At 36.6% G+C, this 15,120-nt stretch overlaps 1 protein-coding gene across 1 annotated transcript in view; it reads left to right on the forward strand.

The window, feature by feature from the left end:
- Positions 1-15,120, forward strand: part of sif (guanine nucleotide exchange factor still life) — a 285,383-nt gene that overhangs the window by 60,665 nt on the left and 209,598 nt on the right. The window contains exons 7-8 of the mRNA XM_089106536.1: positions 8,734-8,863; positions 14,762-14,900. Of these exons, the coding sequence (XP_088962662.1) occupies positions 8,734-8,863; positions 14,762-14,900 (269 nt within the window). The remainder of the gene's footprint in view (positions 1-8,733; positions 8,864-14,761; positions 14,901-15,120) is intronic.

Raw genomic sequence — 15,120 nt, forward strand, 5'->3', positions numbered from 1 at the left:
GTTTTTTTGTGCTTGTTTGTTTTAGTTTGCCTGTGTAAGTTTGTTTGTTTGTGTGTGTGTGTGTAAGTTTTTGTGTGTGTAAGTTTTTGCGTGTGTGTGTTAGTTTTAGTGTGTGTGTGTGTAAGTTTTCATGTGTGTGTGTGTAAGTTTTGTGTGTGTGTGTGTGTAAGTTTTCGTGTGTGTGTGTAAGTTTTCGTGTGTGTGTAAGTTTTTGTGTGTGTGTGTAAGATTTTGTGCGCGTGTGTAAGTTTTTGTGTGAATGTAAGTTTTTATGTGCATGTAAGTTTTCGTGTGCATGTGTAAGTTTTTTGTGTATGTGTGTGTGTGTGTGTGTGTGTGTATGTGTGAGTAAGTTTTAGTGTGTGTGTGTAAGTTTTTGTGTGTGTGTGTATGTTTTTGTGAGTGTGTGTAAGTTTTAGTTTGTGTGTTTGTTTTTGTGTTCATGTTATGTCTTGTGTGCCTGTAAGTTTTTGCTTTTTGGTGTTATTTTATGCGTGCGGATTTAAGTTTTTGTGTGTGTGTGTGTGTAAGTTTTGTTTGTCTAAGCTGTTGTGTGTGTGAGTTTTGAAGTGTGTGTGTGCAATTTTTCATGTGTGGAAAAATTTAGAAGTGTCCAACTCAGAAAAGCCCGAAAACGTAATTTACATATCCCAAATCATAAGTTTCAGACAACACACTCCTATGAGCGGCTAAGAAATCTAGCTCAGAAAAGTCTGAAATAGCAAACTAGTCATCCCAAACTATTGGTTTCAGACAACAAACACCTATGATGGACTAAGAATCCTAGCTCTGAAAAGTTCAAATAGCAACCCACACATCCAAAATCGTAATTTTCTGACAACATACACCTATGAAAGGCTATGAAACCTAGCTAATAAAAAGCCGGAAATAGAAAATTAACCATCCCAAATCATAAGTTTCAGACAGCACTCACCTATGAACGGCTAAGAAATCCATCTCGGAAAAGTAAAAAAATAGCAACCCACACATCCCAAATCATAGGTTTCAGACAACAGATACCTATGAAAGACTAAGAAATCCAACTCAGAAAAGCCCGAAATAGTAATTTACATATCTCAAATCATAATTTTCTGAAAGGACACACCTATGAAAGGCTAAGAAATCTAGCTCAGAAAAGTCAAAAATAGCAAAATAGTCATCCCAAACTATAGGTTTCAGACAACAAACACATATGAAAGGCTAAGAAATACAGCTCAGAAAAGTCAAAAGTAGCAAACAACACATCACAAATCATAGTTTTCAGACAACACACACAAACGAAAGACTAAGAAATCTAGCTTAGAAAAGCCCGAAATAGTAATTTACATATCCCAAATCATAGGTTTCAGACAACACTCACCTATGAACGGCTAAGAAACCTATCTCAGAAAAGTCAAAAATAGCACACTAGGCATCCCAAACTATAGGTTTCAGACAACAAACACCTATGAAAGGCTAAGAAATTCAGCTCAGAAAAGTCAAAAGTAGCAATCCACCCATCCCAAATCATAGGTTTCAGACAACACACACCTATGAAAGACTAAGAAATCCCACTCAGAAAAGCCCGAAATAGTAATTTACATATCCCAAATCATAGGTTTCAGACATCATTCACCTATGAAAGACTAAGAAACCTTAGCTCAGAAAAGCCTGAAATAGCGAAACTACTCATCCCAAACTAGAAGTTTCAGACAACAAACGCCTATGAAGGACTAAGAATCATAGCTCTGAAAAGTTCAAATAGCAAACTACACATCCCAAATCATAAGTTTCAGACAACACACACCTATGAACGGCTAAGAAATCTAGCTCAGAAAAGACAATAATAGCAAACCACTCATCCCAATCATAGGTTTCAGGCAACACACGCCTATGAAAGGTTAATATATCTAGCTCAGAAAAGTCAAAAATACCAAACTACATATCGCAAATCATAGGTTTCAGACAACACACACCAACGAAAGACTAAGAAACCTAGCTCAGAAAAGTCAAAAATAGCAAACTACTCATCCCGAACTATTGGTTTCAGACAACATTCACCTACGAAATACTAGAAAACCTTAGCTCAGAAAAGCCTGAAATAGCAAACTACACATCCCAAATCATAATTTTCTGACAACACATACCTATGAAAGGCTAAGAAACCTAGCTCAGAAAAGTCGAAAATAGCAAACTACACATCCCAAATCATAGGTTTCAGACATCACCCACCTATGAAAGACTAAGAAATCCAACTCAGAAAAGCCCGAAATAGTAATTTACATATCCCATATCATAAGTTTCAGACAGCATTCACATACGAAATACTATATCCCAAATCATAAGTTTCAGACAGCATTCACCTACGAAATACTAAGAGACCTTAGCTCAGAAAAGTCTGAAATAGCCAACTACTCATCCCAAACTCGAAGTTTCAGACAACAAACACCTATGAGCGACTAAGAATCCTAGCTCTGAAAAGTTCAAAAAGCAAACTATACCTCCCAAATCATAATTTTCTGAAAGGACACACCTATGAATGGCTAAGAAATCTAGCTCAGAAAAGTCAAAAATAGCAAATTAACCATCCCAAATCATAGGTTTCAGTCAACACACAACTACGAATGGCTATGAAATCCTGCTCAGAAAATTCAAAAAATAGCAACCCACACACCCCCAAATCATAGGTTTCAGACATCACACACCTACGAAAGACTAAGAAATCCGGTTATGAAAAGTCATAAATAGCAAATTACATACCCCAAATCATAGGTTTCAGACAACACTCACCTATGGACGGCTAAGAAACCTAGCTTAGAAAAGTCAAAAATAGCAAACTAGACATCCCAAACTATATTTTTCAGACAACAACCACCTATGAAAGGCTAAGAAATTCAGCTCAGAAAATTCAAAAGTAGCAATCCACCCATCCCAAATCAGAGGTTTCAGACAACACACACCTATGAAATACTAAGAAATCCAGCTCAGAAAAGTCAAAAATAGCAAACTACATATCCAAAATCATAGGTTTCAGTCAACACACACCAACGAAAGGCTAAGAAACCTATCTCAGAAAAGTCAAAAATAGCAAACTACTCATCCAAAACTATTGGTTTTAGACAAAATTCACCTACGAAATACTAGAAAACCTTGGCTCAGAAAAGCCTGAAATAGCAAACTACACATCCCAAATCATAATGTTCTGACAACACATACCTATGAAAGGCTAAGAAACCTAGCTCAGAAAAGTCGAAAATAGCAAACTACACATCCCAAATCATAGGTTTCAGACACTACACACCTATGAAAGACTAAGAAATCCAACTCAGAAAAGCCCGAAATAGTAATTTACATATCCCAAATCATAAGTTTCAGACAGCATTCACCTACGAAATACTAAGAAACCTTAGCTCAGAAAAGTCTGAAATAGCCAACTACTCATCCCAAACTCGAAGTTTCAGACAACAAACACCTATGAGTGACTAAGAATCCTAGCTCTGAAAAGTCCAAAAAGCAAACTACACCTCCCAAATCATAATTTTCTGAAAGGACACACATATGATAGGCTAAGAAATCTAGCTCAGAAAAGTCAAAAATAGCAAATTAACCATCCCAAATCATAGGTTTCAGTCAACACACACCTACGAATGGCTAAGAAATCCAGCTCAGAAAAGTCAAAAAAATAGCAACCCACACATCCCAAATCATAGGTTTCAGACACCACACACCTACGAAAGACTAAGAAATCCGGTTATGAAAAGTCGGAAATAGCAAATTACATATCCCAAATCATAGGTTTCAGACAACACTCACCTATGAACGGCTAAGAAACCTAGCTCAGAAAAGTCAAAAACAGCAAACTAGTCATCCCAAACTATAGGTTTCAGACAACAAACACCTATGAAAGGCTAAGAAATCCAGCTCAGAAGGGTCAAAAGTAGCAATCCACCCATCCCAAATCATATGTTTCAGACAACACACTCCTATGAAAGACTAAGAAATCCAGCTCAGAAAAGTCAAAAATAGCAAACTACATATCCCAAATCATCGGTTTCAGTCAACACAAGTCAACGAAAGACTAAGAAAACTAGCTCAGAAAAGTCAAAAATAGCAAACTACTCACCCCAAACTATTGGTTTCAGACAACATTCACCTACGAAATACTAGAAAACCTTAGCTCAGAAAAGCCTGAAATAGCAAACTATACATCCCAAATCATAATTTTCTGACAACGCATACCTATGAAAGGCTAAGAAATCCAGCTCAGAAAAGTCGAAAATAGCAAACTACACATCCCAAATCATAGGTTTCAGACACCACACACCTATGAAAGACTAAGAAATCCAACTCAGAAAAGTCAAAAATAACAAACTACATATCCCAAATCATAAGTTGCAGTCAACACACACCAACGAAAGGCTAAGAAACCTAGCTCATAAAAGCCTGAAATAGCAAACTACTCATCCCAAACTATTGGTTTCAGACAACATTCACCTAGGAAATACTAGGAAACCTTAGCTCAGAAAAGCCTGAAGTAGCAAACTACACCTCCCCAATCATAGGTTTCAGACAACACACATCAACGAAAGACGGGTGCTCGGGGAGAGCCTTTGAGGGTGTGTGGGTCCGTTGAGGGCCGCTGGTCCGTTGGGAGCTCGGTGGGCCCTTTGGGGACCGGGGAAGGACCGTTGGGGGTCTGTGGCGGTCGTTTGGGGGATAACATTTCGAAATTTTTACTTTTTAGTTTACTTTTTTTTGCGGCGCATCCCTGTGGCGCATCCTTCGGCGCATCCCTTCGGTGCATCCCTGCGGCGCTTCCCCTGCGGCGCTTTCCAGAACCGCGGCGCATCCCTGTGGCGCATCCTGAAGCGCTTTCCTGGCCCACGGTGCATCTTGGCGGCGCTTCTCTGGTCCGGGGGACCGTTGGGGGCCGGGGGAGGGCCGTTGGGGCACAGGGAGGGCCTTTGGAGCACCGGGAGGGCCTTTGGGGGTCCGGGGGTAGTTGGGGGCCTGGGGGACATTTGGGGACCGGTGGAGGGCCTTTGGGACCCCGTTGGTCCTTTGGGAGCTCGATGGGCCTTTGGGGGGCCCGGGGATGGCCTTTGGGGGTCTGGGTGGGCCTTTGGGGGTCCGGGGGGCAGTTGGGGGCCTGGGGGACATTTGGGGACCGGTGGCGGGCCGGTGGGACCCCGTTGGGCCTGGGGGCGCGCGAGGGGCCGGGGGGGGGCCGGGGGCGGGCGGTGGGGGGTCGGGGGGGGCCTGGGGGGCGGCCGGTGGTCGCTGGAGTGCTGGGGGGGCCGTGGCGTCCCGGGGGCTTCCTTCGGGGTTGGGGTAGGGGGATTGGAACCCTTTGGGGTTGGGTTAGAGGACCTCACAACACTGTTCAAATGAAACTTGTGTATTATAATGACCACAGAGTTTCACCATTAAATTCTCTTCTAAAATCTCTTCAAAAATCATCTTTTAAAATGTCTCTAACTGTTTCGCCGAAATAGTTCCATAACCTGTCTAAAACAGTTTCGCCCAAATAATCCCTAAACGTAATTCAGCGTGTTCCTTTTGTTTTTGGCATCTGTGCGCTAATACATTTCAAATTAATAAGAAACCTGATTCCCGCGCTAAAACAATTCATCGCTAAGATGTTTCTTGGGGAATTGTTTCCAAGGCCTTTGGCTATTAATATCCTTTGGAGTTCGACCAAAGGAGTTGTTTCCGAGGCAATGACATTAATGACTTGGATCTATTCCTGGAGAATCGTTTCTAGGCGAAAATTTTTAAAGTCTGACAGATGATGTCATTGGTTGATTGATCTGTCAAGAAAGGGGAATTAATTTGTTGTTTCTAAGGGGAATTATTGATTCACGATAGGTGAATTGAAGTCGACAGCACAGGTGTTCCAAGGTCGATGTTGTTGTTGTTGTAAGTGCACGCTCTCAGCGAATGTCAAGGTCGATGTTGTTGTTGTTGACATTTAGGTCATTGACCCCATTAACCACGTGTTCTCCCTAATGACTCTATGCCCATATTTGGTGCCCCGTCCGTATTCTATGCCCTTATAAGGAGTCCGTACGGGAGTACTAGGGTCACTTCTACTTTGAAGAGAGCATGATTTATTAGTCTTTCGATTTTGGTGAGTGGTTATCTTTTTGAGTTGGGTAGTTTGGTTTTTAATGCTTTCAGTTCAGTTAATTTTGATTTTATATATTGTTGTTTTATTTTTTCCGCGTTGTTAACTTGTTTTCTAATTCTTCCGATTTTTTTATTTTTGTTCTCCGTGTTGTCTATTTTTGTCTTTTTTTTTTTATCTGGTTTCTATCGTTCGCGTTTTCGCTCAGAAAATGTGAACATGTTTCTTTGAGACTTTCTCTTGTAGCACTGAAGAAAGGAAGCTGTTGTCATCCCGAAAGATCTGTTTTGTTTCATCCAATATTTTCGTTCGCCTTATAAAAACCAATTCTTGTTTTTCTTCTCTTGTGTTTTTGTTCTTACTGATTCTCGTAGACACTTGATTCCATATTCTTCAAACAGATCTAGCGGAATTTTTCTGCAATACTCTTATAGGACAAAGTGTCCAAGGAAAAATACCGAGTCTCCCTGACGGACAGTTCAAAATGTACGAAGATATCAGAGAAAACATAATAACTTGAAGACATGTGGCGGTAAAACGTGTTTTAATTTCTGGATAAATAAGGATTAAGATCTTTAAAATATATGATAATATCGTATTAAGAGCTTTAATGTGGTAATTTAGTAATTAATTGTGGTAATAATTAATTGTAGTAATAAGAGCTTTAGTGTGGTAATTTAGTAATTAATTGTGCTAATAATTAATTGTGGTAATAAGAGCTTTAATGTGGTAATTTAGTAATTAATTGTGGTAATAAGTAATTGTGGTAATAAGAGCTTTAATGTGGTAATTAGGTAATTAATTAAAGTAATAAATTCACCAAAATGAATTCTAGGGTAATTAAAAGACGTCGCATGCTTAAGAACTTTGTAAGGTAGCTAGTCCTAGGAAACGTTTTCGAGACTGTGAAAAGGTAAAGAATTTAAGTTTACTATTTTTAGCCAAAACGATTACTATTAACCACAGACATGTCTTGCTTTTAGCTGTATTAATTATGGAATTGTGAGGTGATTCAGTTAAAGAAACGAACATCAAGGCTTTCAGTGATTTCGGTCACAGAAAATGTAGAGTCGATAACATTATTTTCTCTAGAAAAATCTCCAATGGCATTTGGGAAGGTCATTGATAGAAACCAAAAAGAGAGTGGGTTAGAACCTTAGGGGTCACAACAATTGCCAAAATTTTACTTGAAAAAAAGTCTGTTTAGGTGAGCACATGCTACCTACTCTGGTGTTAATTTTGCAGCAAAGCAAAATTCACACTAACATACTAAGTTTTGGTGATCAACAGCATCACTGTCCTGTCAAATTTCTCAATTAAACCGAGGAATAAAACTAGTTACATAGCAAAATAATGAAAGACACTAACAAAATAAACTACCCTAATTCTAGCTATAAAGTAAGTTTGTTGTAAAGAGCTGCGTTTCTTATCGAATTGATATAAGGTGTCGCCATCTCAGTAGTTCCATGCTTTTTTAAACCATATTGAATTGAGTGTAACAATTTATCAAGATTCAGATGATTATAAATTGTAGGATTTATACACTCCTCTAGAATACATGATATAATGGGTAAAACTGAAGGAAGTGGATGATTTCCTAGGTCTTTTTTATTATCACCCTTAAAATAGAAGTTATTTTACCGACTTTTAACCCCTCTCCCTTAGAAAAAACCAAATGTGTTCTTTAAAAATCTTTTTGGAAACTGATAGTTTTGTTGTCCTCTATTCAATCAGACACATAATTTGTAGCTCAAATGATTATTTTATTGCTTGCGTATATACAGACCGAGCAATTATTGATCCCCTGTAACGACTAGAATTATTTATACATATAGAAAATCTAAGAATTTGGGTTCATCCCTTCTTTAACAGAATTGCCTATGAAATACTGATTACAGTTGTATCTGTTATATTATTTATTTATAGCCTATTTCTAGTTTCTTCTAAAATTTCTTAATTGACAATGCAGGTAAATTTTGATACAGGAAATGATGTTAAGTGCTGCAATTACAAAGGCTAGCTGTACCTAGTTTAAGTATCAAGACACCATACTCCAGTTTGATTCTGCCCTGTATATTCTGTCAGGCCCTCTGGCCTGTATAAGTGTGTTCAAAATACGAGACGGAAATTTTGTTAAGTGGCGACTTGCTAGAGTAAAGATAGCCCGTGACCTGTTATTTGGTACGGTAATCGTAGTTGTACCTCTTGATATCTCTGGATTTTTTGAAAGATGGCGAAAGGAGGGTGTTTAAACAAGTTGTTCACTAGTTATGCAAGCCTAAAGGAGTCTAAAATAGTGAGCGGTTACTTGTACTAGGTTTCACAAAAATGGTATTTTAATTACATTTCGTAGTACATTTTTTCATATTCATCAAGATTTTCCTAGGATTAATGCCAAAATCTAACTGAAACTGATTATCACTTTTTTGGTGATACATGAGGTTGATGCCAAAATCTAACTGAATAGATTGTCAATTTTCTGTGATAGAATTACCACATATAATTTTTTTGAAAGTAAACATAAAAAAGCAGTTTGTTAGCAATAAGAATCAAAGCTGTAGACACACAGGAAAATGTTCAGAATAGTGTGTCAAGCCCATGTGACTGAATCTTGTCTTTGTTTTCAGGTGTCACTTCGAATACGCTCCCTCTTCCCCCTAAAGACCCAGCAAGAATGAGGGCCAAATCAGCTGATAGAGGAAGTCGATTATACGCTACTGATAAAGACCGTGGATACCTTAGTGATTTCAGTTCGAGGTAAGTCATAGAATCTTCTTGTTACTACAGTTCAAACCAGCTGCTTAGAACAAACATGTCTTTAAAATGTTGTCGCTTTAATAATCCAAATTTAAAACACTTTATAGTGTTACCCGTTTTGAAAGTGAGACCCAGGTATTGAAAAAAAAAAGAAGTGCAATGTGACCTATTTTTTTATTCCTTACACACGCAAAGATATTCCATCGTGTGAAGATGAAGGAAGACGAAAGATAATACCTAATAATTAAGGAATTTTGTAACTATGTTTTTTTTAAGCTGTATTTTTTTTATATAATGTTCGTATTTCATGCCCATTATTTTTAACTAAATGTGTTACATCTTATCGTCACTAACTAATTTTTTTTTATTAAAAACATACAGCATATGCTCCCAGATTTTAGAAGCGTATGTTAAAATTCTTTTAAAACAAAGAAGAATTTCATCACGACATATCTCTTGTAATCTACTCTAGTCTTGGATAAAAATATTTTTTTTTTGTTTTCAACTTTGAATGTTCAGGAGCGTGATATTTAACCTTTCTGCAATTTTCGCCACTTAGAAAAATTAAAAAGTATTCCTTTTTGCTAGATGTCAAGGGTTTTTTTTTCGTTTTGTTATTTAGAGTTTCGCTGAAAGTGTTTACACTCTCTGAAATGTTTTATTATTTTCAACTTTTATTTCTAGAAGAAAAATAATGGCGGTGAAATTGTAATGAAGGAATTTGCAGTTGCACGTGGTTCTAAATTTTTGAAACTGTAGGGTTGTTTATTTTTATTCTCTCTTTAAAGTGAGAATTCAAGTTAAAACCTGTGATTTTCCCAAAATGCCTTTTATTGAAATCCTTAATTATTGTAAAATGTCACATTGTGTGATTTTTACTCTTTGTTTTTGGTCTAGTTTGAGGACAAACATTAATAATCCAGCTATAATTCTAAACTCTGTTAAATATCTAACATATTCTGTTACTTCATATCATATTTGAATTACTTGAATTTATGTTCGCTGGACTTATTTTAGTTTTGTTATTTGATAATCCTTAATTTGTAACGCATAATTTGAAATACTAAATTTGATAATACTTAAATTCAATATTGTAACGAAAATATACGAAAAATGGGTAACCCTTTTTTTAATAAGACAGGAAAAAAACAAAATTTCTTACCACAAAAATAATAACAAAAATCCAAATATTTCGGCTTCGCTTCCGGAAGCCTTTTCAAAAAAAGAAAAAAACATAAAAACTAACCTAAACTAAACATATAAAGAAAAATGCAACAAACGCTGTACAAAAAACAAACAGGAAAACTTGCATTTAAACAAAATCCAACATGGTAAAGCTCCAGGGCATTAACAGTAAAGCAACTAGGCAAAATGTCTGCTAGATGTATATTATTGTTGGCAGGACTGTATCAAAGATTTTGAACCTAGTCAAATCTTTGAACCTACCTTTGAACCTAGTCAAACTCAAAACGAGCAAATATTAAAAGGAGTAGGGCTGACTACCCCCATGTCTTCTCAAGACCTGAACATAATTTGCACTTTACTTACAAAATAAAACGGATTATCAGTTTAGTATACATATCCTCATATTTATTTCTTAAAGTCTTAATACTTATTTATTTATTAAAGTCGACTTGTTTTTTTTAAATTTAATTTCTGAACGTTTTAAAATAATACGGCGGAAACCCGGCTCCCCCTTCATGAAAAATTTCTACCCCCTTCTGAAAATTCCTCCGTGTAAAGCTCTTTTCACGAAAAATGCCCCCGGGGAAAATTCCCCCCAGAAAATTCCATTCTAGCTCAAAATTTCACGCAGAAATTTTTTTTGGGATGAATTCGGTAAAAAAAATTTCGTAGCGCATTTTCATGTGAAAAAGACTTTAATTTCTGATTTTTTTTAAAATCATGCCAGTAATCCCCTCCTCCGTGGAAAATTTTTCCATAACAAAGGCATTGCTGGAAAAGGGTATTTCCAGCATAGGTTTTTGCTGTTTTTTTCACAGGGGGCGGGGGGGGGGGTACAAAGAAACTTTAAAAACGCATCAAAAATGTGAAATCAATATATATTTCCTTGTGATTTCTGGGAATATCTCTGGTTTACACTGTTATTATGAAAGTAAAGAGTAACATTAAACCCCAAAATGAGCAGAATTTATTCCCAATAGGAGGGGGACTGCTCATTCCGGAGGGGGAACAGAAATTATTCCGTATATGGAAGGGGCTTTCCCCTCCTCAACGCCTCTCTCTTACGCTAAAGTTTGACTCTGTCTCAAAACTTTATTTTTTAAAACAATAAAAAACTTTAGCGTAAAGAGCGAGGCGCTGAGGAGGGGAAAGCCCCTTCCATATACGGAATAATTTCTGTTCGTTTTAAGTTTTAATATCGCTCCTTACTTTCAGTTTAAAAAACTTGTTTTTTTTATTTAATTTTTGAACTTTTTTGAATAAATTCAGGTTTTGATCTTTGCTCACCGTATATGAATAATTAAAACAGAATTTGCATATTAATTTACTTTTATTTGGTTAAATGGCTTTCTCGAAACTTGTTTAATTTTATTCACGAACGTTTTTATTAGTAATAAATATACGTAACTTACGAATTAACTTACGTAACGAACTTCTATATTCATATATTTTTAATACGTATATCAGGGGCTTCACCCCCTAATCAACACCTTGCTCTTTAAGCTAAAGTTCGAATTTTGTTCCAATTCTTTAAAAATGACCTCTTAATCAAAAAGGCCGTTAATTAGAATAAATAGCTCTTATGAAAGTACTAAAAAATCTTTGGCTTAAAGAACGAGGTATTGACTTGGGGGAGAACCCCCTCATATACGTAATAATTTCTGTTCATTTAAGTTCTAATGTTGCTTCTTACTTTCAGTTGAAAAAACTTGTTTTTTTTAAATTTAATTTCTAATCGTATTTTAAATAATGCTTGGAAATCCGGCGCCCCCTTCATAGAAATGTCCCTTACCCCAAAAGAAACATCCTCGACGGAAAGATTATCCCGAGTAACCCCCGCGTTCAGCCCCCCCCCCCCTCCCCGAAAAAAATTCTTCCTGAAAATGTCTGTATATTTCCCAATAAACACAACAATATATAAGCAATGGCCAAATTTCATAAATTTCAGTCAATCCCCAGTGACCTGTGAGGGACTAAGTCATCATCAAAGACGTATTTATTAAATTCTCGACTATACTGAATAAAATGGCTATCTCAAAATTTTAATTAGATGACTTTGGGAAAAAATGAGCTAGGGAGGGGGCCAAGTTGCCCTCCATTTTTTTGGTCACTTAAAAAAGGCAATAGAACTTTTAATTTCCGTTCCAATGAGCCCTCTTACGATATTCTAGGACTACTGGGTCAATACGATTACCCCTGGGGAAAAGAAAAAAAAAAACAAAAAACAAACAAATAAACACGCACCCGTGATCTTTCTTCTGGCAAAAAATGCAAAATTCCATATTTTTGTAGATAGGAGCTTGAAACCTAGACAGTAGATTTCTCTGATACACTGAATATGATGGTGTGATTTTCATTAAGTTTCTATAACTTTTAGGGGGTCTTTCCCCCTTTTCTCGAAAATCAGCAAAATTTTCTCAGGCGCGTAAATTTTGATGGGTAACATTAAACTTGATTAAAATTATATATTCTAAATCAGCATAAAAATGTGAATCCTTTGATGTATCTTTTGGTATCAAAATTCCGTTTTTTAGAGTTTCGGTTACCATTGAGCCGGGTCGCTCCTTACTTACAGTTCGTTACCACGAACTGTTTGATGTCCACCTCATTGTCGCAGAAACTTCGGAGTGTGCTCATTAGATCAGAAATTGAGAGTTCTAGTCCTTTTTAAAGTCCAAAGGGACTGGAGACCAACCAGCGGCGTAGGGGTGGTATTTTCCGAGGGTATGGGGGGGGGTATTTTCCGGGGTTGTTTTAAACGGAAGGGTATTTTCCACGGGAATATCTACAACGTTTTTTTTCGGGGGGTATTTTCTGGGGGGGGGGGGGGGCTAAAAGATGGCCACCGTAAAGTTTACAACTGAAATCCTTTGTTTATCTTGTGCTTGTTTGTTATTATAATTGTGTTTGAACCAGTCATTTAAAAAACTCAATGGCGAGCAATATAATGAAAGAGTCCATCATAAAAGAAAATAAAAGAAATAGGCAAACTGCGTGATGAGACCGAACTAATGAAAGTAAACACAATCTGTTATTCCGGAAAGAATAGCCATCTAATTTTGAAAAGGTTTTCGTTTAGCATCTAACCTTAATCAGGTTCCAATTATGTAAGTGGCTTTTGTAAATCATCACAAAGCATACGCGTGTTTTATCATCTTGTCAAAAGATACGTGTGTTATATCAACTCGTATTCGAAGATACAATTTTTTGTAAAAATTGCAGTTTATTAATACTATGCTTAATTTTAAAAGGCACTTTTTAAATTAACATTAAGTACATGAATATAATTAATTAACATTAATTACAAAAGGCACTAGATATGGCCATTTCCTTTTAAATGAGCCCTTTAATTTTTTTAATTTTAATACTATGCTTAATTTTAAAAGGCACTTTTAAAATTAACATTAATTACATGAATAAAATCAATTAACATTAATTACAAAAGGCACTAGATATGGCCATTTTCTTTCAAATGAGCCCTCTCCCTGTGTTGTACGACCACTGGTTCGATACGATCACCCCTGATGAAAAAAAAAACGTGACGCACCACTGCTTCCCATTAGATTTTCCAAGTCAAATGGGATTCCCAAAGTGATTTTCTAAAAATCACTAGAGAAGGGAATTGCTCAAGTAGGGGGACTATAATTAAACAAAAGGGGTTATTCGGTTATGGTTATTCCAACGGAGAGGTTTTCTTTTCGATCCGATATCATTTTTGAGGGGTTTCAGATTAATTTCAAAATTCCCGTAAACTTGTTTTCGGAATAAAACGTTTACCTTCAAGATTAATGGAAATAAAAGTTACCATTCCTGAGTCAGCGTCATCCGGCTATTGTTTTTCACCTGACCGTTTTTTTTCTTATCAACACGTGTTTTGAAATTTTGGTTATTATGGTCTAAAGTTCGTTCTTTACTAAGTTGCAGCTGATGTAGCATCCATGATCGTCTAGAGTTTAGAACAAAATCAATCCCGTGGTAAAGGTGGCGAGAGATACAAAGGTAGAACATCGCATAATTTAAGACTAGATTTTGAATCATCTTCATGAAATCCTTTGTCATGCTTTGCAAGACGAAATTTATACTGCTTTATCGATACCAACGGCGGTGTTCCTGCATCTATATCAGGCACGTACACAGGATTTTTTTTTGGGGGGGGATCCTTTAAATTCCCTATTCTGTGAGAAGTATCAGAAAATTATGGGAAAATAAAATAAAATCGTGAGATCTCCCCTCTCCCTACGTGCAAGATCCATGTAATAGGGTATTTATAGGTTTGGGTTGTGTTACTTATCCGAATATTATCCGGCAAAAAAGCGATATAGATATGATATTTAAACTGTACTTCCTCTCATAAGACTCATGAATGTATTACATAACAGAAAATTGTTAAAAATCTATGAAGATATCAAAACGTAGCGATAGTATAAAATAAACAAAAAAACTATCAATTAGAAAGAATAGTGGAAGTCAACCAGTGGAACGTTATTCTATGAAGGTGGTCAGTAAGATAACCAGATGGAATTAGACGGTAGTTTATGTCAAACTAGAGACAAATCGAAATAAATTATGGCTAACCTGTTCAAATAATGTGTCCGCACGGTTGAAAGCTGTTGACACCTATACTGTTACACAAAGGACCACGAAATGCATAGTAACTTAATAGAAAGTTTCCCTCTGTTTAGCTGAATCATATTTATTATTATTATTTTTAAGGGCGAATAGCCTCTGTGAGCGTCAGGACAGTGTTCGGTCTGGATACATGAGTGACAGAGAATCAATAAAACTGGGTGTTGTACAACAAGGCTCTGTTGAGAGTGCTGACTCCCGACTTTGTTATTTGACATCGTCAGAGGTAAGTCTTATTTCCATTAGCTTTAATCTCACTTGACTTCTAGATATCCGATGTCTAGCAAATAAACTATTTTTCGGAAAGTGTTCTCAGAGAACCAATATTGTTTTAGGCTTTTGATCTTATGAGTTTTAGTTTGGAGAGACGATTTAATCTGTTGCATTCGAGTATATTGCCTTTGATGGTGTTCGATTTTTTTCTCAGGTCCTATGAGTGAAGGAAA

The sequence above is a fragment of the Artemia sp. Qi Xiang Cuo genome, chromosome 2 (assembly GCF_049724085.1).
Source record: "Artemia sp. Qi Xiang Cuo chromosome 2, ASM4972408v1, whole genome shotgun sequence".
NCBI lineage: Eukaryota > Metazoa > Arthropoda > Branchiopoda > Anostraca > Artemiidae > Artemia > Artemia sp. Qi Xiang Cuo.